Here is a 26172-nt window from a genome sequence, read left to right on the forward strand (position 1 = left end):
CGTTTTTCCACTGAAATCTGGTTTGCCCTAGAGAGTGAGTTTATCACTGGTTCGAAAGGTACAGCTTTACATCTCAAGAATTTGCTTCAAACAACACCAAAAGGGAGTCTTACTATAAGGGATTATGTTAAAAAAAATGAAGGAGATAGCTGAAAGTTTAGCTGCGAGTGGATTAGTCATTTTTTATGAAGACTTAATACAATTTGTGTTAGATGGTGTGGGGCCTGAATACGATGCTGTGGTAGTTAATCTCACCTGAAGACTTGAGTCAAAGGTTGATTTTATTACTTTGCAAGAAGCTCAGTTCTTGCTTCAAAAGTATGAAATACGCTTGGGGAAGTTTAACTCAGTAGATCTATACAATAGCTCTACAAATATAGCCTTAAATAGCAATTCTGGTAGCTTTACTGGTTCTGCAAATGCTGCTCTACATAACAGTTCTGACAGCCTTAATGGTCCACAATCAGTAGCTCAGATTAACCAAAATAATCCCAAGTCAGTTCACGACAGTTTCCCTAGTACTAAACTTTCACTAAACTTCCTTCGTGTGGATTAAAGTGTCAGAATTCAGAAGATGAGGACTTAGTTGATATTTAGCTAAGTAACAACAAAACACAGTCGTTTTGTTTCTCTCTTAAACAAAACACGTGAACTTTCTTCTCCACTCCACTTTCCCCTTTTTCTCTTTACTTCATTCAGCTGCTATCGTTACTTATAAGTAGCTGCAAGCTCTCATTGTAATCATTCACTCAATTTACTCAATTGAATATAGTAATTGAAGCAACATTTGTTTCTCTTTTTCTTTCAATTTACAAATCTCTCATGTATCAAGCCAAAGACAACGTCAATGGCAAAGATCTCAGACACTAATCACTCTGAAACTAGCTTCGAAAGGATGATTCACAGCGCTTCAAGCTCAGTTAGCTCAGCTTTTCCAACAAGTCTTCAGGTCGTTACTCCAAAGTTGACTAGAGACAACTATCGCGACAACTATCGCTTCTGGAAATCGCAAGTGCTCTCAGCTGTGGGAGCTCATGAACTTGAGGATCATCTCACAGGTTGTATCCTGTCCTGAGCCTTTAATTACTGTCGATAATGACATATCGCATGAATCAGGAGAAGTTAGGTCAAAAAATTGATTGAAAAATTAATCCTGCCTATATTTCTTGGAAAGACGATAAGTTCTTAGTCACATGGCTATAGCATCAATATCTGAGTGTATGTTTGCCTCAGTTTCCAAATGTCAATCATCTACAACAATTTGGCTAACCCTGAAAGTGAGTTCGTTAATGATTCTAATCTAGAGCTCTTCAGTTGAAAACCTTACTTCAAACTACTCAGAAAGGTCACCTGAACATTAGTGATTATGTCAAAAAGATGAAAGGATAGCCGAAAGTTTGTCAGCTAGTGGCCAAGTATTTCTGATGAGGATTTATTACTTTATACTAGATGGACTAGGTCCAGAATTTGATGCGTAATTGTTAATCTCACATCAAGAATAAGTCTAAGTTTGATTCAGTGACTTTACAAGAAGCTCAATACTTGCTTCAAAAGTATGAGATGAGGATTGAAAGATTTAATTCAAGTGAGTTTCTTACAGTTCTGTTAATAGTTCTGTTAATATGGCTACTATTAGCAATCCAGGAATCATTCATCACGCTGTCAATGTTTTACCTACATCAACACCAACAGCAATGCTTTCCAACCAACCTACTGGTGCTTTCATTTATCACCAGTATTTACCTCCAATCCTACTGCTCCACACATCACCATCCCCATATTAGATATCAATATCCTACCCCTGTCAATTACCAACACCTGAATGTGCCTTGATAAGTGAACAGTATAATTCTTCAGCCAACATTGGACAGTATGGAGTCCCTTTTACCACCTATAGGTCACCTGGTTTTATTCCTTATGGACGAGTAAAGGTAGAGGAATCCTAAAGGAAAACCTATATGCCAAGTCTGTAACAAAATGGGGCACACTGCTGTGCAATGTTATCACAGGTACAACTCCATGTATAATGGTATACCCACCCTTTGAAGGTCAAAAACCTGGTGGTTATCAACATACACAGCAACAACAACAATCCACAATGAATCACAGTCAGCTTGTACCAAACCTTCACTACAACATCACAATCAGCCTGTGTCAAACCTTCCCCTACAACAAGCAGCCCCTACCAACACCTACCATTCACACTCAGCCTATACACTACCTAGTCAACAAACATCTAACACTATACCAAGTCAAGCATATTTTGCTGCTCCCCAATCTTTCCCAATCCTACCCTTCCTGCTCATATCTCATCAACACCAATTCAGGATCCAGCTGGTACATGGATTCTGGAGCAACCGATCATGTCACCTCTGATTTGAAATCTGAGTGCAAGTAGACACTATGATGGTCCTGAACAACTTCAGGTTGGCAGTGTGAGTTCCTCAATATATCTCAGTGGTTTTTCACTATTGCCTAGTTCTTTACATCTAAATCTTATATTTGAAGATGTTCTTTGTGTTCCTCGTATACCAAGAATTTACTTAGCATTTCAAAATTTACTAAGGATAATAATGTTGTGGTTGAATTTTCTGCTACTTGTGGTTTAGGACAATGCACCCAAAAGATACGCTGCAGGGAGATCTTAAGGCTGGATTGTATCAGTTGAACCTTTCAACCTTTCATTTACAATCCAAGTCTGCTAACACTTCATTAGCCTCTGATAGTTCATTCACAAAACAGTGTCTTTAGGCAAATCAGCATTTACTAGGACTCCTATTGAGAATATAGTGTTCCTTCTACATCTAGGTGTGCTAAAAATACACATTCTAGTCAGTCCATACTTTCCTCATGCAATAAAGTTGATAATTCTACTTTTCCTTCATGTAATAAGAACAGTGATGAGCATCCTGTTGAATTGTTTCTGATAGTTGTAAAGATTTGCCTCGTAATAATAAAACAGATTAATTTTCACTGACCTACTATGTTGAATTTACTTTCCACTGGTAATTCTAGTTCTGTGAATATGCATTCTAAATCTGATTCTATTACTAAGTATGCTACTGCAAATATGCTGATGTTTCCTCTGATTGTGTTCTGATATTGACAAAACACACACTGATTTTATATCTGAAACTATGTCTGATAATTGTGTTCTGTTCTTGATAAGCACTCTATTATTTGATACAACCTGCTGTGCACATAACAGCCACTAGGACTGCTGATGACACCTTTGTTTCTAGACTGCTAATGACAACACTTTGCTTCAACATGGCATAAACGATTAGGTCATCCTCAATGAGGTATTTAAGAAAATTATGACCACTTTGCCTAAGCTAATTCATCAATACCAACACCAACATTTTGTGATGCTTGTCAATTAGGAAAGATGCATAGAAACAACTTTCCCATTTCTCACTCAGAGCCACCTTACCTTTAAATTAGTCCATAGGTATGTTTGGGGACCTGCCCCTCAAGTTCTTTTTAGGTTTTCGTATTATGTCCAATTATTGATGACTACAGTAGATTCACTTGGTTATTTCCTTTAAACCAAGAGTGAAGTTAGGTCCTTTTCATTAGGTTTCATCACTTAGTTGAAAGGCAATTCAGTTTAAGCTTAAGTGTTTACAATCGGATCAAGGGGGTGAATATAAGGGTCTAATTTCTTACTCACCAGTGCTGGAATTCAGTTTAGGCACTCCTGTGCTTATGTTCACCAACAAAAGGTAGGAGTGAGAGAAAACATAGACATGTAGTTGAAACTGGTTTGACCCTCCTTGCACATGCCTCTAGGCCTTTACAGTTTTGGTGGAATGCTTTTGATACAGCAGTATTTTTGATTAACAGATGCCTTCTTCTGTTCTTAATTTCATTTCACCCTATCAAATTCTGTTTCATAGTCTTCCTCTCTATTCAACTTGAAAGTGTTGTGGAGCCCTGTTATCCATATCTTAGAGATTATAATCAACATAAGTTTAGTTTTCACTCTGAAAAATGTGTGTTTCATAGGCTATAGTTTAGTTCACAAAGGTTTTAATGTTTAAGTTCAACAGGCAAAATTTACATAACTCCTAATGTTAAATTCCATGAGTTAGAATTCCCTTTTGCTCATCAGTTTAGTTGTCTCTAGTTCTACTCAAACAATCCAGACTCTTTCACATCTACCAACCTCACTAGGAGTTTTCCCTTTGTGTTTGTCAAATCATCAAGGTCTTCTGATACAAATCCTGCTGATGGAAGTGTACCCTGCTGTAGTTTCTTGTGGTAATAATAGTCCTTGCTCAACAATTGGTCAGAATCATTTGACCTCACATTCTGCATCCTCAGAAACCAGAATTTCACCTCAATACACTGATTCATCAGCCACATTACAGAAATCAGCACCATCTTGTCCTTTAATTGTTGATTTTACCTCTTACCCAATGTTGCATTATCAGTCTGCAAACAACTGTATTCCTGAAGTTGTTCCGATCCATCACAGCAGTCTACTGCTCTTAATTTCCAAAAATCACTCAAAACACTCATCCATGGTGACTAGAACCAAGTCTAATTGTCTTCCTCAGCCTAAAACCATTCTTACCTCCAGTTCACTTGTCAACCCATCCATCTCTTTAGTTGTTGCTGAACCAAGGTCTGTTAAAGAGCATTAAGTACTGCTGAATGGCAGGCGGCAATGGAGTGATTTACTGCTTTGCTCAAGATAAAACCTGGTCTCTTGTACCCCTACTGATGATATGAACATAGTGGGAAATAAATGGGTTTTTGGATCAAATATACCCAGATGGCTCCCTCCAAAAGTACAAGGCTAGGCTGGTGGCAAAGGTTTTTCAGCAAACTCCAGGTCTTGACTACTTCGAGACCTTAGCCCATAGTTAAGCCATCCACCATTCGCATATTATTACTTTGGCTATCACTAACGGTGGGATATTCAGCAAATTGACATAAACAATGCTTTTCTGAATGGTACTCTAATGAGACATGTTTATGAAACAACCAGAGGGTTTTGAGCATCCTGAATTTTCTGGACATGTTTGTAAATTGGAGAAGGCTTTGTATGGGCTCAAACAAGCTCCTAGGGCATGGTTTGACAAATTAAAGGCTGCCTGGTTGATAAAGGATTTAGAAACTCAGTGGCAAGACTCTAGCCTGTTTATTTTTCAGAAGGAAGCCAAATGACTTATCTTCTCATTTATTATGATATTCTGATTACTGGAGGTAACAAGGAGTTTATTCATACTTTGGTTAGAGATCTTGATGATCAGTTCTCTTTAAAAGTTTTAGGATCAGTTCACTACTTTCTTGGCATAGAGGCCACTCGAACAGATCAAGGTTTGCATCTCAAACAAACCAAATATATTCTTGACTTACTTGCTAAAACAAGAATGGCTATGCACACCCTTGTCCAACACCTCTTGCTGTTGGTACCAAACTGTTTTTCTGGAGACATGCATGTTTTCAAGATCCTACTTTGTATAGAAGCACAATTGGTGCCTTACAGTATCTTACACTCACCAGACCTGATATAAGTTTTGTTGTTAACAACTTAGTCATATTTGCAAGCTCCCACAAAAATTCAATGGCAAACTGTAAAAGAGTCCTTCGATATCTCAAAGGGACTTCAAATCATGGTATTCAATTTAGACCACAGCCTCAGAGTGTTGATGCTATGCTGATGCAGATTGGGGCAGTAACATTGATGATAGGAGGTCAACTAGTGGATTTTGCATTTTCTTGGGTCCAAATCTGATTCAATGGAGTTCTAGAAAGCAAAGGGTTGTTGCTTTGTCATCAACCGAAGCTGAATATAGACTCTAGCCAATACAGCCACTGAGTTTCCTAGTTAAAAAGATTTTTCTCAATTAGGCTTAAGTTTTCAAAGTCCCCTATCATATGGTGTGACAATCTTAGGGCAAGAGCCCTAGCATCTAATCCTGTGATTTCATGCTAGAACTAAACATATTGAAATAGATGCCCATTATAAGAGATCAAGTTTTAGCCAAGCAGCTTCTTGTTCGCAATATTTTCCTACTAAGCTGCAAATTGCAGATGTCTTACAAAAGCTCTCTCCACTGCTCAGTTTCTTGAGTTAAAGGCTAAACTGAATGTTGTTGATCTGCACTCTTCCAATTAAAAGGTTATCTAAAGTGTTCAGATGTGGTGGTAGCTATAATGTCAAAAGTTCTGTTCTTTTTGCTCCGGTTGATGACAATCTGCAATGCTCATTTCTGCTTTAGTTTGACGGCAATCTGCAATGCTCTGATATGGTGCTTTCTGTTTTATGGTACTGCTCTGTAGTCTTATGGATTATGGATTGTGTGTAGGAAATACTAATATTGAAAGTTGTTGGTGAACTAATGGTTGCTGCATGTGTTGATTCATTTGGAAAATGGTGGATTAGTATATGCTGGAGGTTACTGTGTGATTGTGGCCAACAGTTTAAAATGGTGGATTAGTATATGCAGGAGATTACTGTGTAAACTGCAGGTTGATTGTGGCATCAAGTTTAAAATGGTGGTTTATGTATAGCAGGAGATTACTGTGTAAACTGCAGGTGATTTGGCATCAAGTTTTATGATTCTGGAGATTGTTGTGTAAAATGCAACTTGGTTGTGTGATGATTTGTTTTTGAAATATGTAGTTGGTAAAGTGTATGGTGTTGAAATCTGTCGAAGTTTTGTATCTTCTGTAGTCTTGTAGTGTGCAGTTTGTGTATTGATTTTGAAATGGTGTTTTGTGTGGACTGCTTATAGTGGAGTACTGCTGAATGTGCTCTGACTTGTAGTAGTGCAGATAGTGGTGAAGTTGTCTGTTGTGCAGATTGTAGTAGTGCAGGTTTTCTGGTAATAGTACAGATTGTAGTAGTGCAGTTTTCTGTGGTGCAAATTGTAGTCTGCTGCTGCTGAAAACAAGTCTGGTGAAATCTGGTGAAAAACTGCTATTTGCAGTTTTACAGTTTGCAGTTTTGCAGTTTTACAGTTTGCAATTTTACAGTTTGAAGTTTTGTGGTTTATGACTGAATTTTATGAAGAATGGACATAGTGAATGTAATCTGATGAAGACATGACCTGCTGCTGTACCTGCTGCTACTGAAGTTTTATTTTCTGAGTCAGAATTCAGAAATCTGAACTAGGGAGTTCATTTTGAGTGGGCATGTGGATTAAAGTGTCAGAATTCAGAAGATGAGGACTTAGTTGATATTTAGCTAAGTAACAACAAAACACAGTCGTTTTGTTTCTCTCTTAAACAAAACACGTGAGCTTTCTTCTTCACTTCACTTTCCCCTTTTCCCCTTTTCTCTTTACTTCATTCAGCTGCTATCGTTACTTAAAGTAGCTGCAAGCTCTCATTGTAATCATTCACTCAATTTACTCAATTGAATATAGTAATTGAAGCAACATTTGTTTCTCTTTTTCTTTCAATTTACAAATCTCTCACTTAGTAACCCTCATTGTACTCAAAACTATCTTATCCCAGCAACTCAACCATTTGTCAATTTTGGAGCCACTACATTCAGTCCAAGATATGTTGGTCCAGTACCCTATGGCAGTCGGAGAGGTCAAAATAGTAGAAGAAATAGGTTGATCTATCAGGTTTGTAATAAGGCTAGATATTCAACAGTTCAGTGTTATCACTGATTTAATACTACTTACAATGGCAACCTGCAATCGCCTATGAATCCTTCTTAGAATTAGAATTACCAAAATTTCTACAACTCTGGTCATCTGCCTCAACAACCTGTCAATACCTTTCATTCTTCCACTTTGCAGCTTCCTCTCGTAAGTCAGAATATTCAGCTAGGATCTGTGCATCAACAGTACTATCGCAATAGGCCTATAATCCTCAGACTGATCATCTACATACCAACTTTAATTCTTCTTCAAGTTTTAGTGTCCCTAGCCAACAACTATCAGTTAACAGTCAAGCACATTTTGCCTCGATTGGATCAAAACATGGTGCTTAGTCTTCCTATTCCATATCAGCTTCTAGCACTCTTAGCAACTACAATAGTCCTTCGGCACATCAGACTCAACGTACCTCTCCAATAGCCCTTGCTACTACTTATTCTCTAGTTGATCTTATGTGGTATAAGGATTCAATTGCGACAGATCATGTTGCTTCTGACCTAAACCAGTTGAATATCAGCAAGGTCTTTGATGGAATAGAGAAACTGCAGGTTGGTAATGGTGAGTATCTTGATATTTCACATACCAGTCATTCTCTTTTGCCAAGTACTTTACAATCTAAGTGTTTGCACCTTAAAAATATTTTTTGTATTCCCAAAATTACAAAAAATTTACTAAGTATCTCTAAATTCACAAAGGATAATAATGTGACTGTGGAATTTGATTCTAATTGTTGTATTGTCAAGGACAAGTCCACAAGAGTAATTTTATTGTAATGGGACCTTAAAGGAGGGTTGTATCAACTCAACATTCCTTCTGCTCAATCCGCATATAGACAGCCCAGTTCTTCTACTTTTATTGCTACTGTAAATTCTGAGTCAGAAAACCATATGTTTGATTCTGGTTGTATATCTCGAACTAGCTTACCATATCAATGTTCTTCAACCACTACACCTTCTAAGTTAACAACTTGTTCACCAAATAATCAATCAAATCAGTTTGTCTTTAAAGAGTCTCCTGCAACATTTTTTAATTCTGATAATGTTGTAAATAAAGTAGCATCTGCTTCAGCTTTGAAATGTAATACATTACAGAGCAATAAAACTTGTCTACTTGATTTTTCTAATGTTCAAACCGTTACTATTGATCCTGATGTGTGCTATAATTCTTCACAAAATAATGATTTACTCAACACTTCACATTTTTCTGAATCTGGTATGTCCATGTCAGAACATAATATTTTACATAATGCTTCACATTGTCCTGAATCTTATGCTTTTTTGTCTACTTCAGCTTTGCATAATGATTGTAAACATTTCACTGATGATTTGCATTATCTTGTTGTAAATAAACAACCCCATGATCATATACTTTGGCATAAGCGGTTAGGTCACCCTCATGCATCTGTTTTGCACAAAATTCTGTCCCAATTAAAATTTGATTCCAGTTCAAGTTGTCAAAACATTGAAGTTCCTTATTTTTCCATTGTGTCTTTTTGTGATGCATGTCAACTGGGAAAATCACACCAAACTAGCTTTCCTCTATCACAGTCCCAAGCTAATGATCCACTTGAATTAGTCCACACTGATGTGTGGGGTCTTGCCCCTTTTCCTTCTATAGAAGGATTTCGATACTATGTTCAGTTTTTAGATGATTATAGTAGGTTTACTTGGTTGTTTCCTTTAAAAACCGAGGTTAAGGTAAAGTCCATTTTTGTCAAATTCGATCGTCTTGTTGAAAAACAATTTGGATACAAGCTAAAATGCTTGTAATCTGATTAAGGAGGAGAGTATAAGGCTCTTGTTTCTTATCTTAAACCCTAAACCCTAAACCCTAAACGGGCATCGCATTTAGATACTCTTGTGCATATATTCTTCAACAAAATGGTTGGAGTGATTGAAAGCATGGACACATTGTTGAAACTAGACTTACCTTACTTGCGCATGCATCCATGCCTCTTAAATATTTGTGGTTAGCATTTGAAACTTCAGTTTTTCTCATAAATATAATGCCTATTAGCGTTCTTAATCATAGTTCACCATATCAGAAATTGTTTCGTAAAGATCCAATATATGATAGTTTAAAAGTCTTTGGATGTGCTTGCTTTCCTTATCTTAGAAATTTTAATTCTCATAAGTTTGATTTTCATTCTTCTAAGTGTGTTTTTGTTTGTTATAGTCTATTGCATAAAGGGTACAAATGTCTCAGGTCAGATGAAAAAATATTCATTACTCTTAGTGTAAAATTCAATGAGTCTGAATTTCCTTTTTCATGTAATAATTTATGTTCAGTGTCTACTTTAAATGCACTTTCTAGTCTATCACCTAATACCACATCTTCAGATCAGTCCTCTATGTCTTTTCCTTGTATTATTGTCTCTCATAGTCCTTCCTTGAATGGTTCTGTCCCCTCTGCAATTTCTAATTTTCAACTTAGGACTTCGCCTAACATCATAGCAGTTGGTAAGCATTTTACAGGTCCATTATTATATCAAACAACATCTACCTCATTAGTACCTATTTCACCATCAATATCACCCAATCCTCACGTTATTAGCTCCCCACAACAACATGATTCAGTATTTTCAAAACAACTCGATCAGCCTCTTCCCAGTTACCTAGTAAATCTGATTCATCATCTTCAGACCAACCTCAGTCAGCTTCTTCTCCATTATCTGATATATCTCAGCATGTGTCCTCTCTCCCTACCTTACCTCTGAATTACATTCCATCAAATTATACCTTTGAAATTGATCTCACACTTCCCTCAGCCCATCCATCATCCTTTGCTAAACCTATAGCAAGATCTTCACCATGTTCCTATCCTACGGGTGTTATTCACTCCTCTAGATCTCATGGTAGTTCACTTCTTCGAATCCTCTTGTTATTAATGTCCACCCAATGGTTACAAGATCAAAATCAGTTGTTGTTGCTCCTACTGATATCACAGTGCCTGCATAACCCACTGATGATACTACCTTGGCAACTCTCTTAAATGTTTCTCATAAACCTATAAAGTCTCCTGATGCTGATCAGTCTACAGCTTCTAAAATTCTGTTCACAACTAGCTAGAATTTCGTAGTGCCTGAACCCACCACTGTAACTGAAGCACTTGCAACTCCTGAATGGAAAAATGCCATGGAAAATAAGTTTGAAGCCTTGATCAAGAACAATACTTGGTCTCTTGTCCCCTCATCAGATAATATGAACATAGTAGGAAATAAGTGGGTATTCTAAACAAAGTTTAATGCAGATGGGTCCCTCCAAAAATACAAAGCTAGACTAGTTACCAAGGGCTTTCAACAAACCCCTGGCTTGGACAATTTTGAGAATTTTAGTCTGGTTGTCAAGCCCTCAACAATCAGAATTGTTCTCACCTTAGTCATACAAATGGATGGGACATTCAACAGATTGATGTGAATAATGCGTTTTTAAATGGTGAGTTGAATGAGACAATTTACATGCATCAATTAGCTGGTTTTGAGGATGTTGAACATCCCTCATTTGTTTGAAAACTAAATAAAGCTTTACACGGACTTAAACAAGCTCTTAGGGCCTGGTTTAACAAGTTAAAAACAACTTTTCTCAACAAAGGGTTTGTCAACTCAGTTTCAGATTCAAGTTTGTTCATCCCTAAAGCACAATTCTAGTTTGATTTATGTCCTAGTGTATGTGGATGATATATTTATCACCGGTTCTGATGGCACTTATGTTCTCCAACTAGTTTAGGATCTTAACACTCAGTTCGCACTAAAAACTTTGGGCTCCTTGAAGTATTTCTTGGGTTTAGAAGCAAGTAGATCAACCAGCGTTATTTATCTTAAACAGTCTAAATATGCATTAGATGTCCTTCTCAAGACTAAAATGCTAGAAGCTAACGCTTGCTCCACACCTATGGCTTTAGGTACCAGGTTGTTTCCCAATGATAGTCAACTATTTGATCATCCCAGTCTATATAGGAGCATAGTTGGTGCCCTCTAATACCTCGCTCTAACCTGACCATATATTAGCTTTATAGTTATTAAACTTAGTCTGTTTTTACAAACTCCAACTGAACTTCAGTGGCAAGCATGCAAATAGGTCCTTAGATATGTTAAAGGTACTTTAGATTATGGTCTTCAGTTTAAACCAGCTAGCTTTTTACATGTTGAATGTTATGCAGATGCCGATTGGGGAAGTAGCTTAGAAGATCTCTAATCAACCAGTGGTTATTGTGTATACTTGGGACCTAATCTCATCCAATAGAGCTCTAGAAAACAAAAGGTGGTCGCCCTCTCTTCAACTGAAGCAGAATATAGGGTGCTTGCTCACACAGCTATAGAATTGGCTTGGTTACAAAATATGTTCTCTGAGTTAGGCATAATCCTTCACAATACTTCTGTTATATGGTGTGATAATTGGAGTGCAGGAGCCTTGGCTGCCAATCCCATGTTTCATGCTTGAACCAAACACATAGAGATTGATGTTCATTATATAGAAGAACAAGTGTTGGCTAAGAAAATGGTGATTCAATATGTTCCCTCTGAACTCCAAATTGCAGATTGTCTTACAAAACCTCTTTCAGTAGCTCAATTCACCGAGTTAAGAAAAAAGCTTAATGTCATTTCTCTTGAACAACAGTGAAATGTATAGATGCAGTACTGATGCGATGGTACAACGAACTTCTTATATAGCCAGGAATGTGTCTTTGTTGATGTTGACTGTGGTTCAAGTCTTCAGGAAAAATATTTAGCTGTTGTGGTTTTGTTTAAAATACTCCATGGTGTAGTTGGTATACTGAATAATTTTGTTTAAAATACTCCATGGTTTAGTTGGTATACTGAATAATTGAAAGTCTACTTATGAAGTAAATTGTGCTAAAATTTACATGCAGACTACAGGTAACGTTAGACCTACAAAACTCATTGTATTGGTGTCCTAAATGGTTGATTCTTGTACTAAATAGTTGAAGATGTGTTGTAGTGCAGTCTAAAATGTAGCATTAGATATGCAGAGTTAAAATGTAGTCCAACATTAGATGTGTAGTATTAAAAGGCAGTCCAGTGCAGAGTTACAATGCAGTTTAACATCAGATGTGCAGAGTTAAAGTGTGTAGTTTGATTTGAGGGGGAATGTTGACTATGCAGCTGATGAATAAAGTCCTGGAAAGTGCACAGAGTGCTGGAAGATAGTGCTTGAAGATACACGGTTTAGTTTGAGGGGGAGTATTGACTATGCAAAGCAGCTGGGTTACAATGTCAAGAATGAAAGCTAGAAGGAGTTCGCTGCACTTCATATAAAACGATATAGCTTAAGGAGTTATATCTTATGTAAACGACGTAGTTTTTCTGTTCTATGATTAGTCAATGAATGTTAGCTCAGTTCAGCTCATTGACTGAACTTGTATATAAGCACCTGTACTCCGGCTAAGAAACGGTTAAGCATAATTCAGTTAAGAGATTACACTGCCTCTGTTTTTCTTCTCGAATTCTCTCTATCTCTAGACTTTTCTCACAACCTGTATCTTTAATTTACTAATTTTTTTTTTTTTTAATTTGACTGACGAAAAGGGAGACGTTGACACTTAAATTGTATCGAGCGCAATAGACAGTGATTGAAAGAGCGCTGAAAAAATTTATAAGGATTATGAAATTGATATAACAGCTAGACATCAAAAGAAGAGGATACTGCTCTTCACATAGCTGTTGCAGCTAAGCGCTCCACCTTTGTGAAAAAGTTTTTAGAAAATTTGCCAAGAAAAAATGGATCTATCCTATATGAAAACTTGCCAACCTGATATGGATAAGGTCAAAGAAATGTTGGTCCCAGAGAGAAAAAATTGACACTGTGAAGAATGAGAGTAAAGACTTGGCCATGGTCCTAGGTTGAATGGATACGCTACACTAGATATGGCGCTTTGTTTGGCCATAGAGAGATGGTAAAATACCTTTATGAGATCACTGCTGTTAAGTCATTCGACAATAACCATCGCCTCGAATTGCTTGTCAATGTGATAAGCAATGGTTTAATGGTACGAACCCAGACAGTTTTTGTAAAATACTATTTTAAATTGGTTCTATGTTACATCCACCATTTGCTTTGTTGCATTCTCAGATGTTGCGCTTGAATTGGTGGAGAAATATGACGGTTTAGCAATTGCTAGTGATGCAGAAGGTGAGACAGCTTTGCATGCCTTGGCTCGAATGTCTATTGTCAATACGCAAGGATTTTGGGAAGATCTTCAGTCTATGCATTCTTCTCTAGAGGTGGAAACTAGGCCGGGTTAGGCCCAACCCTAACCCGGCCCGCAAAAAGAGGGCTCAACCGGCCGCCTTCATGGCGGGCCGGGTTGAGCCCAACCCGCCAGCCACCCCGCGGGCCGGTTACACTAAGGTAACCCGCGCCCGCCGGTTGCTATTTTGGCCTCTTTCAAAGAGGCCCGCAACCCGCGGTTTGCTGGCGGGTTGGCCCAAAAAAAAAAAAAAAAAAAATTATAATATTTTTATTTTTTTCAATTACACTTTTACCTTGAAATCTAGCCGTTTTATAGCCGTTGGAGGGGTCTTTTTCGTCATTTTCTTTCCCTATTTTTTTCTATAATTGGACCTAAACTCCATATTTTTCTCACAACTCAAATTCTCTCATTTTCTCATATTCTCTATTCTCTCAACTCTCAAGTCTCAATATTCATTTATTCCTTAATATTTTTGTTATCAATTTGCTCTTATTTTAATTTTTATTAGGTTTTGCAATTTTCAATTCATATTTCCAATTTCCATATTCCAAATCTCTTTCTTTATTTTTTTTCTCTACATCATTTTTTTTTTCAACTACAAGTCTCACATGGATAGATATTTCTCTCCCATCAATTTCAATGAGGAAGAAAACTATTATCCTAGTCCTAGTCCCGCTGATTTTACTATGAATGCGGAGATTCAAATAGTCCCGCTGTCCCAATCCCAGTCTCAGAATCCGATACACCTCAAAATATGGCGTCGATTCCAACACGCCCGGTGGTTCGAAGTCGTCCTCGTAATCGTCGTCCCGTCCACTTCATCTCAAGCTGAGGCGATCATCAACTGCCGTCGAAAGCGAAAACAGACACACTCAGACGTTTGGGCGCATTTCGACAAGTTTTTATGAGCAGAAAATGGCGTTCAAGTCAAGAAAGCAAGATGCAAATATGTGCAAATGTTTATAAAGCTGATTCAGGTAATGGTACTAGTACTTTAAAAGGCATGCTAATAAACATTTAATCAACATGGAAATAAGAAACCAATCAAACTCAAATAACTAATATGGGTACACTTGGCGTTATAATTCTGATGTATATAGGAACAGTTAGCTTTATATATTGCTGCATCTGATCAACCTATTAATATGGCAGAAGATAAATATTTTGAAAGATTTGTTCAAAATTCATTTTTTCCAGGATTTAAAAGTTATTCTAAACTGCAACTAGAAATGATTTAATAAAATTGTTTAAAAAAATGAAATTAGAATTAAAAATAAATTTCTACTTGTCTATTAGTGTGGCTTTAACTGCTGATATTTGGAGTGGTAGAGCTAAACAAGATTATTTTGTGTGACTAGTCATTATTTTGATAATGAATTTAAATTAAATAAATCTTTATTAGGATTTAGATTAATGGATGTGGATCATAGTGGTTTAGAAATCTATAATAAATTATTGAAGTTTTAGAAGATTATGATATTATTGATAAAGTGATAAGTTTAACTTTAGATAATGCAGTTCTAATAGTAAACTATAGAATTTTTCAAAATAATTATCTTTTAATAATAATTGAAGTTTTTTCACCAACGTTGTGCATGTCATGTTATTAATTTAATTGTGAAAAGTGGTATGAAAACAATTAAAAAAAATATTGATAGAATTAGGGAACTTTAGCTTGGATTACTAGTAGTAAAAGAAATGCTGAATTTCAAGAAGCTTGTATAAAATCAATATGTCTCCTAGAACTTTTGCATTAGATATGCCTGTTAGATGGAATGTACTTATTTAATGCTTGATTCATGTTACCTTATGCTAATATAATTAGTTATTTTGTAGCAAATAATAGAGGTCCTCATCATTTGTAGAAAATGATTGGAAGATAGCTAAAGTATTCATTCTTTTCTCAAATGTTTTTACCAAGCCACTTTACAACTTTCTGGTGTGTATTACCCTACTGTCCATTGGTAATACATGCAATTATAAAAATTTCCGAGTTATTTACAAAAAACAAAGATGATGAATTTTACATGCACCAATAAAGGCAATGGAAAAAAAATTTTTGAAATATTGGAGACCCGTTCCTTTTCTTTATTGTTTAGGTGCTATATTTGATCCTAGAATTAAATTAGCACGTTTAGAAAATGGTCTTGACAATTAAGTGAAAATTTACAAAACGAATCATATATCAATCAATAGGAGAGGTAAAAAATAGTCTTTTCGAAGTATATTTCCAATATGAAACAGGTATGGGAACCCGCAGTCGCAAAGAGGCGAAATATCCAGAGAAGCTGTAGCAGAAGAAACAAATGAAGACTTATTCTCTGGAATGCACTGAATAGGCCAAGAGGACCCCAGTCCGAAGCACAGCCTCCTCTTCAGACGCACCACCACCAACAACAACAACAACTAATATGCTGTCCTCCATGGAGTCGCAGAGTAATGAACTTCAACAATATTTGCAACCCCCGAAATGTTTTCAACAGGTCACTTTGATCTCTTAGAGTATTGGAGAGCCAGAAAATGTATTTTTCCGGTATTATCAAGACTTGCCTTGGATGTTTTCGCTGTTCCTGTCTCAACCGTCTCATCCGAACAAACATTTAGTGCAAGTGGAAGGATTTTAAATGAAAGGAGGACTAACTTGCTCCAAAAATGATTGAATCCTCACATGTCTTCGAGATTGGGAACGATCGCGCCATCAAGATCAATACGAGGTTATCGCAATGCTTTAATGAATCATTTCAATTTTGTAATATAGATGATACAGGAGGGAGGTCCTAGTGAACCACCCCCAATTTAGTTTTTTGTAAAATGTAATTTGTAAATTTTGTCAATTATTGCACTCTTTTTCTTACCAAGTTTTCTCCATTGGGTTTTTCTTGGTGAGGTTTTTAACGAGGCATAATTGTTTTAATTCTTATTTTATTTTTGATAAATGAATAAGTCTAATTTTTCTTATATTACAATTTTATTGTATTAAAATTGAATTAATATTTGAAATGTTAACAAAAAAAAAAAAATTGAATTGAATTGAATTATTGTATTTGAAAAGTTAACAAAAAATAATTATATTTATAATTATTTATTTGAAAAGATAAATTAAAAAAACAAAACAAAAAAACAAAAAAAAAACAATAAAATCGGCTAACCCGGCCCGGACCGTGCCTAACCCGGCGGGTTAGGGCTGGCGGGCCGGGCTGGGCCAGCATCTTTCCCTTAATTGGCGGGCCTAACCCGGCCCGCCTTTGTTGGCGGGCGGGTTGAGCCCAGCCCGCCAAAACAAGTAACCCGCCGCGGGCCGGGCCGGGCCGGGCCGGGCGGGTTACTTTTCCACCACTAGTCTTCTCAAATCTTTAACACTTCCATTTGACAATTTTGATTTAGGAGTGCAAACTTGTTGGGCTTGGGTTTCTCTCGCGTGGAGGATGGCCCAAACTAAAGCCCAAAAATAAAAGAAAAAAAATTGCAGCAGCTTTATTCGTTTTTGGAGTGGGTGAATAGTGCGAAAAATAGGATACTGTTCATTGATACAAAATATGTAGAAGTGAGAAAGAGGCAGCCACACTAGGTTATCTCGATGACGATCCAATAATGAATTTTACTCTGTTTTTGCTTAAATTTTAGAACGTTGTTGTTGACGGCAAGATCTTCACATCCAACGACCAGTTTTGTAATAGTCATATTTTTGTAGAGTTTTGCCTCTTGAAAGATAGTCAAATCAAAGAGTTGGATTACAAAATTTTTCAATCCGTCAGCCCTTCTTCAGCGTGACGATCGGAAGGTCATCTCTAGTCTGATCAACCTGATTTTTTGTCAAAATGTAGAGGACGTTTGCTCTTCAATCTGGATGATTGGTTTTTTATTTTAACGGTTGAGTTTGGAGTTATACAGCCTACATTTCGGGTGCTTTGCTAGTGATTTTACTTTTATCTTTTTATAACTCTTTTGTGTGTTTTACTTTGTTAGAGTTGTGATAAATCTCTAAATTTTGGATGGAATATTATTGATGATTTGTGGTTGTTGTAAACATTTTTTTATTATAATGGATTTAAGTGGATCATTCGATCTTGTAGTTTTTTAATCTCTTCACATCGAAGAAGTTTTTTAACATAAAATTACATGTGTCTTTTGCGAATTCTATTGTTTTTTCCGGCATATTTGCTTAAGATTTTGCTCCACATAGATTCATTCAAACAGAAAATATTTTGTTAGTACGTATTTCCTTTCAAAACTGATATGGAAATTTGCACTTAAATCACTAAGATTAATGTTTTCCTTTTGGTGTTAGAAAACGTATAATTTGTATATAAATTAATTTATTATTCATTGATATCAGTACTGATCGGGTACTACACGAGAATCACCTGTTCAAAATGAAATCTCTTTTTCGGTGAACTAAAGTTGACTTAATGAAACTTGTAATTTCAAGTCGCTTCATATTCCTCAAAAAGAAGCTGGACCCAAAAGCAACCAAACTGATCAAACGCCTCTGGGAACAGATCATAGTTTTGAAGGATTCAGACATTTCACGATTGATTGGAATGCCAATAGATTGGAATCTAATATTTGTTGCCGCAGAACAAGGGAACATTGAATTTCTAACCATTCTTATTCGAGAATATCCTGATTTGGTATTTAAAGTGGATGACAATGGATATACAATCTTTCATTATGCTGTAAAATATCGCCACAACAACATCTTCAAACTTATACATAAGATTAGTTCATTTAAAGATTTAATAGTTCCATTCACAGATAATGAAGGGAATAATATCTTGCATTTTGCTAGAATTCTGGCACCACCAGATCGGCTCAGTATTGTATCAGAAGCAGCTCTTCAACTGCAGCGAGAGTTGTTATGGTTTGAGGTAATTATTTAAATAATGATCAATATTCTCGTGTGTAAAATAAAACCTTTTTTTCTTTTATTTTTTTTCCTTTGGTAACTTATTTCATAACATTAGCTGTAGGAAGTGCGTGAAATTATCAATCCACTGGATGCCCCCCGCCGCCCAAAAAAAAAAAGGAAGGGAAGACTCCTGAAGTTTTATTTTCTGAGCAGCATGAGAAGTTAAAAAAGGAGGAAGAGAAATGGATGAAGGGCACTGCAAATTCATGCATGATTGTGGCAACACTTATTCCTACTGTAGCTTTTGCTGCTGCTTTCACTACACCAGGTGGCACCAAACAAGACACTGGGACACCTAATTTCCCTTTAAAAGATTCATTCACTGTTTTTGACATAGCAGATGGAGCATCGCTGGTATTATCCTCTTGCTCCGTTTTAACCTTGTTATCCATTCTGACTGCGCGCTATGGGGAAAAAGATTTCTTTTGGTGGTTGCCTACGATGTTGCTTATAGGACTTCGAACATTTTTCTTATCAGTAGTAGCAATGATGGTAGTGTTTTGTACAACGTTTTTCATTGTCTTCGATGACCCAAAGAGGTGGTGTGCTTATCTTGTTACCGGCATTGCTTCAGGTCCAGCCATCTTTTACATAATTCTACAATCTCGTCTCATTTGTGATATTGTGAGTTCGACCTATCGCAGATGTGCTCTCTTCAAGCCGCGTAAACATAATTTCTCCTTCAAAGAAGAGAAAGCTACGGAACCTAAGAAGGAGAAGTTACTCAGTGTAATTAAAAAATTTAGATGGTAATTTTTGATGATTTTAGGTTCTATTTGTCAATGAAAACAGTACTATTTGGTTTCCGTTATAAAACAGACCAAATTAAGAGGCCTGGTTTGATTTGAGATATCGTTTCTTCATATCTGTAATGTTACATTCAGGAACGTGAAATTTGTTCCCAAAATTGTGTCAATAAAATATTATGTTAGCTCCCTCCTCCCTTAAGCTAGCTTTTGGAGATGAATTTTACCCAAACCGCATTTATCATAATATTAGAGCCTCAAGTTTGTTTTCAATTAGTCATGATACTAACTTGATAACTATTGGGATATTGTAGTTTGCTTTTCTATTTATTTCCATATAAAATTGTATGTCTTTACGAAAACTATTTAATAAAAAATATAATTATAAATAGGAATATAATTTAGAACTCCTATTAGAAATTGAAATATGAATGAGATATTGTGGTTCGATTTCCTGTTTGTTTCCATATGAAATTGTATATCTTTAGGAAAACTATTTAATAAAGAATATAACTGTAAATAAGAATATAATTTATGAGTCCTAATAGAAATTGAAATATGAATCCTATTAGAAATAAAATATATCATATTCTACCTATAAATATAGTGGTGAAAACCAATTTAAGGTTATGAATTTATTCCCATGTGAAATTGTATGTCTTTAGGAAAACTATTTAATAAAGAATACAATTATAAATAGGAATAGAATTTATGAGTACTATTAGGAACTAAAATATGAATTCTATTATAAATAAAATATCTCATACTCTATCTATAAATAAATATAGTAGTAAAATCCAATTCAAGGTTATGAGAAAATATAAGAACATAAGGTATTTGATGTAAGGGTTTTTAAACACTATTTGGAGAGTGTCTTAGAAATTGGAGTTGTTACCGATCTAGGTACTCGATTGAGCATGGTTAGAAATTATGATTGTTTCTGCTCTGTTTTATATATCAAGTTAATGGTATTGTATACTCTTGTATATTGTGTTCATGAAACTATAAAAGATTTATCTCATCAGTGGATATAAGCAGATTATGCCAAACCACGTATATCATGTCTTTTTGTGTGGTGTAAATTTATTTATATATTATTAATCTCAAATGTATGTTTTTCGTTGGGCGATCTCTCAACAATAACATGACAAATGCCTACTGCAGTAGCTAGCACAACGCATTGGCATCGACACTCCATCAGATATAACCAAGGCTTTCTTCCCAAAAGATAATAAATACAACAGAAATCATATATATTGTTTAAACCATAAAGAGATACAATTCTCAGTACTTTTACTAATTGTGCATATTATTTTAGATTGAACAGTTTGTTTGACAAAATGCTTTGAAAAGTGACAGAACCATTTGCTTTATCTCCAGTTCAAAGGCGAGATCTTTTGTTTATAGTTGGTTGCCGGGCGAACAATTCATGGCCACGTTTTCTTTCGTCATGTGTTATGGTTGGCTTGTAATCTAATTGAGCAGGTTTTTTCGGGTTGTCTGTTCCTTAAGTTGACAACACAGCAAGATTTTCCTCCGCACTCTTAGCCTCTTTCTTGAAATGCTCCCGAGCGAATAGAAGGATTTCTTTAAGTCTTTTATTTTCCTCAGTTATTTGAGCTAGCTCATCTTCGAGTCGGTTTCTTTGGGTTATATCTTTCTTATTGTCCACACGAGAAACAATAGTCACTCTTTTTTAATCTTTTGTAGTGGGCATCTCTGAAAACAAAACATTGAAGTGTGTAGCGTTTATTTATAACCAACAAATATATATATAGGAAGAGTAATACTATATATCAAGTGATAAATGATATGAAAAAAAATTGACGATTAATATAGAAGTTGAAAACTTACTTTTGCTAACCGATTGACAGATCAATATTACTACTGTGTGAGATGTAAGGAAGATTTAAAAAGATATGATATATAATTAGATCTGAATGGCAAAGTCTTGAAAAGAACAAAGGAAAGAGTCAAAAATAAAAAAATAAAAAATAAAAAATAAAACATATGCGTTTGATATGATCTCTTGCAGATTTAAATACATATGCGTTTGGTAAGAACAGAGTATCAGAAATTGATAGGAAGCTCACAATTTTATTCAAAAGTTCTAGATATGCCAATTCTGGACTTGACTGAACCGTACCTGTGTTTCCTTAGCAGTAAATCTCTCTCTCGGACGGGAAGCAAGCGATAGTATATCAATACCCACGCCAAGTTTTAAGCATCCAAGGCAAGTAGGTCAATGCATTTTGATGTTTATTACATGGTTTATGAGCGCCCATAAGCTATTGAAAAGTCTAACTATTAAAAATATAATAATGAATTGGTCGATTTTGTGGAGTTGCTGCAGAGTTGGTGGAATGAAAAGTTTAGAATTTCCGTCAAGTGCATATTTGCTATAGCGAGATAAGAATCATTATAGCGAATAAAGTTTGCTACATATTCGTTGTAGAAAAAGATTTTCGCTATCAAATTCTAGAAGTTACATTGTTATAACGAATTCTAGTTCGTGGTAATGGTTTTAAGTTTACCGTGGTGAGTCGAAGTTTATTGTGCCAAACATTACTTTACAAAGTAATGTTTTTACCTCAATTTTATTATTTCGACTCAAATTGAAGTCATATTATCAAGGAAAATAGTGGAACTTCCCATCACTACATAAATCTAATTTTTATCCTTCAAAGAAAGTAACAATAGAGTGATTAGTGTATGCCAAGTGAGTGGGAATTGTGGCATTCTCAAGAGAGAGCCAATATAAGTAAAAACTCCATTGATTGAGGGTGATAGAGCCTTTGTAATCAAAGAGTTGAGTGATTTTTAAGCTTGTAATACTTTTCATTCATAGTGAAACACTCTTTATACCTTCTCCGTTGGATATTATCCAACTGGGTGAATCACATATATTTTGTGTTTGATTAAATTCTCACGTAAATTTTTCTCTTATTTATCAAGACAATTAATTTGATCATTTGATGTTTTTCCATTGCATTTATTTTAAGTTAAAGTTGGTATTTGACTATATCAATTTTATAACATCATTCAAGTGGAAAATCGAATATACAATGTGTTAATATCATTGAATGGGAATGGTTGAGTATTTTACTTGGGGGTGGTGGCGGACGCAAATCCAAAATTTATATAATAAAAAAAAAAATGAGATTCTAATATAATCCTATATTTTTGTTTCCTGCGAAATGCTTGTTTCGGCCCTTCCCGATTTTGTTTGAAATTTACAGACGTGAACATTTTGGGCATTTCTCTTTGAATGGCATCTTTCAACTTTAAATAAAATTTTCTCATTATTAGAAAGGGACAAATTGTTTAATCAATTAATGTATGCAATTGGAAATAAGAATTCGTTTCTCCATTCTTATACTTCTTGTCATTGTTGCTTTCACTTACATAACATTCAATTAATAATTTATTAATTTATATCGATTAATTAATAAATTTTCATGATCTCAAAAATATTAATTTATCGATATTTAATTGTATAAAATAGTGGTAAGTTAATTTAACAGTTATTTACTAATAGTTTTTTAATTCTAAATTTATAAAATCATAAAAAATTGAAAAAAAACTAGTATAATAGAACTAAAAAAATGGTTGAATTATAAAAACATAAAATTTTTAAAATCAAATAAAATTAAATTAAAAAAATGGAAAAATAAAAATAAAAATAGAGAAACTCGTTTATATATATATATATATATATATGAAAAAAGAAACTAGAAATTTATTCAATTTCTCTTCCCTAGACTTCAAAACCAAAGGTGTTGTAATAATTTTTATTCAACTCTCTTTTACCATTATTATCATACTAGGTTTTTTTTTTTAATAAAAAAAAAAAAAAACTTCATGTGTATTGTTGTATTCGTGTTTTTCTTATTTGAATTGTGTTTCATTCTTGTTAACGTTCAAAATTTTGTGATAAAATATATGTATTAATATAAAATTTTAATAAAAAACTTTTTGAGAAAGGAAACTATATTGTTTCACGATCCATTTTGATGTTTATTATATGTTTTATAAGCGCCCATAAGCTCTTGGAAAGTCTAACTATTAAAAATATAATAATGAATTGGTCGACTTTCTGGGTTTAGATTTACAGTAATTTTGTCATGAATAATTCTGGTTTTATAAAATTTTATATTTAATAAATTCATGTGGAAGTTATCTTGTCTCATTTGTGACCTGTGACTCATATGCCACTTGATGGAAATTGAAAAATGTTGCCAAAATGGAGTTACAGGGTTGTGTAGAATTGATGGAAAAAAACATTTAAGAATTTGCGTCAAGTGCATGTTTGCTATAACTTATTAGGATTCATTAAATCCTAAGAAGTTAGTCTGGTGGTCAAGGAGGTGCGTGATGTTGGCTCGATTACCTAGGTTATAAAAAAAATTACTATATAAATGTAATTTTTATCCTTCAAAGAATCTAATAATAGAGTGATTAGTGCATTGTAAATGAGTGAGAATTGTGGCACAATAAACTCATCCTCAAGAGAGAGCCAACACAAGTAAAAACTCAACGATAGCCTCCATTGATTGAGAGCGAGAGAGCCTTTGAAATCAAGAGTTGAGTGATTTTTAAGCTTGTACTACTTTTCATTCTTAGTGAAACATTTTTCATACATTTTCCATGGACGTGAACCAATTGGGTGAATCACATATATCTTGTCTTCGATTAAATTCTCACTTAAATTTTTTTCTTATTTGTCAAGACAGTTAATTTGATCTTATGGTGATTTTACATTGCCTTTATTTTAAGCTAAAATTGGTATTTGACTGTATCAATTTTATAACATTCACAGTGAGACATTCAAATGGAAAATTGAATATACAATGTGTTAGTTGAGTATTTTACTTGGGGGTGGGTGATCAACCTTTGCAGCATGTTCAGCCAGTGGCGGACGCACCGCAAACCCAAAATTTATATAAAAAATTGAGATTCTAATGTAATTATATTTTTTTTTCTTCTATGAAATACCTATTTCAGCCCTTCCCGATTTTGTTTGAAATTTGTAGACGTGAACATTTTGGGCATTTTACTTTGGATGGCATCTTTCAGACTCGAATAAAATATTCTCATTATTAGAAAGGGACAAATTGTTTAATAATGAGAACATTAAGAATTGGAAATTAAGAATTCGTTTCTCCATTCTTATACTTCTTGTCATTGCAGCTTTCACTTACATAATTAACAAATTGTTTTGTTAATTATTACATATTTTAATTAATTATATGGTTTTATTATAATGTTATTTATTATTATTATTTTTTAAGTTTATTTAGGACATTGACATTTAATGCATAAGAATAGGATTGTTATATTGCATAAAAAGAAATGTATAATCGTGGTAGGTTAGTTCAACAATTATTTACTTATAGATTTTGAATTCTAAATTTATAAAATCGTAAAAAAATTGAAAAAACTAGTAAAATAGAATTAAAAAAGGGTTGAATTATAAAACTTTAAAAATTTTAAAATAAAATAAATGGAAAAAAAAAAATAGAGAAACTCGTTTATATCTAAATTAAAAAAAGATATAGAAAGTAGAAAAAAGGAAAGAAAAGCAAATTGAAATTTAAGGATCAATTTCTCTATCCTGGACTTCAAACCCAAAGGTGTTGTAATAATTTTTTTCAACTTTTGTTCTTTTGTTCTTTTTTTTTTTTTTTCCTTGCTTCTCCTTTACCATTATTGTTCCAAAGTTGATTTTTCACTGTTAAAATTTGAGAGGAGTTTAAGTGCGACTTAGTGGTCTCGTGTGTGAAGCTTGTTATGGTGGCTCGAAGTTTAACCAAAGAAGATAAGAGTTGTTGTATAGAAAACTGGGTGTTTCAGGATGAGAAATTAATATAAAAGTTTAATAAAATTGTTCGATAAAAGAAACTATATTATTTCACGATTGATTTTTAGAGAATTGCCTCCCTCTCTTGTCCTTTGCTAGCATGGTTATGCCATTGGGTTCAACCCTTGAACTAAAATCCAAGCCTCTTACACTAATCAACAAAATTACAAATTTGTTTACTTAATGCCAAAAATTTAGCTCCTTTTAATCAAGAAATATATATATATATATACTCTAGTAAGATTCATGTTTCAGTCCAATGATGATGAATCTAATAGTGTTTCAACATGGGCCTCACAAAATTTAAGTAAGAAAGTCGTATATATATATTGAAATTTATGATATCAAATTTCTTGCTTATAAACTACATGTGCTCTGTTGTTGAAGTCAAAGGGATTGAAGATTAGGTCAGCTTCCGTGTAGCCAAGGTATAACTGCTATAAATTTCAGTGCAATTCAGTTCCATTTTCTTTTTCTTTCATTGTTTCACTCTTAAAAGTTATTAATTTTTTTTTTCTTTTTTTGGGTAATCCCGGTAATTTCATTGAAAAAATAAAAAGAATAGAAAAGAAAGAGGAAAACCTCACCTCAGAAAAATCTTGGATTCAAAAAACATATATCTGTAATTTTAACTGTAAACATCTTTATTAATATAATGAACCACACACGGTACATTAAAACCACTCAACAGACAAATGATAAGAGACTTGGGAAACAAAGATAACACCAATGAACTAGTCCCAAATAAAACCAACAACACAACACTGTAAACAAAGCTTTGGTAAAACAGAAAAGGAAAATTAGCACCAACATGACTGTCAC

The 26172-nt window shown here is 34.5% G+C and overlaps 1 protein-coding gene across 1 annotated transcript; it reads left to right on the top strand.

Annotated features, from left to right (window-relative positions):
• The first annotated feature begins 18244 nt into the window (after positions 1 to 18244).
• LOC116105509 (ankyrin repeat-containing protein NPR4-like) lies at positions 18245 to 19497 on the top strand. Its single transcript, XM_031391919.1, has 2 exons — positions 18245 to 18703; positions 18898 to 19497. The coding sequence occupies exons 1-2, from the start codon at positions 18245 to 18247 to the stop codon at positions 19495 to 19497; spliced, it is 1059 nt and encodes a 352-aa protein (XP_031247779.1).
• The last annotated feature ends 6675 nt before the right edge of the window (positions 19498 to 26172 follow it).

The sequence above is a fragment of the Pistacia vera genome, unplaced genomic scaffold, assembly GCF_008641045.1.
Source record: "Pistacia vera cultivar Batoury unplaced genomic scaffold, PisVer_v2 Contig50, whole genome shotgun sequence".
Classification (NCBI taxonomy): domain Eukaryota; kingdom Viridiplantae; phylum Streptophyta; class Magnoliopsida; order Sapindales; family Anacardiaceae; genus Pistacia; species Pistacia vera.

Bases quoted from the DNA above. Each gene is read 5' to 3' on its own strand.
- LOC116105509 (XM_031391919.1), top strand. From the start codon at position 18,245: ATGAAACTTGTAATTTCAAGTCGCTTCATATTCCTCAAAAAGAAGCTG. The intron at 18,704-18,897 runs GTAATTATTTAA...TTTTCTGAGCAG, and splicing joins GAGAGTTGTTATGGTTTGAG to CATGAGAAGTTAAAAAAGGA.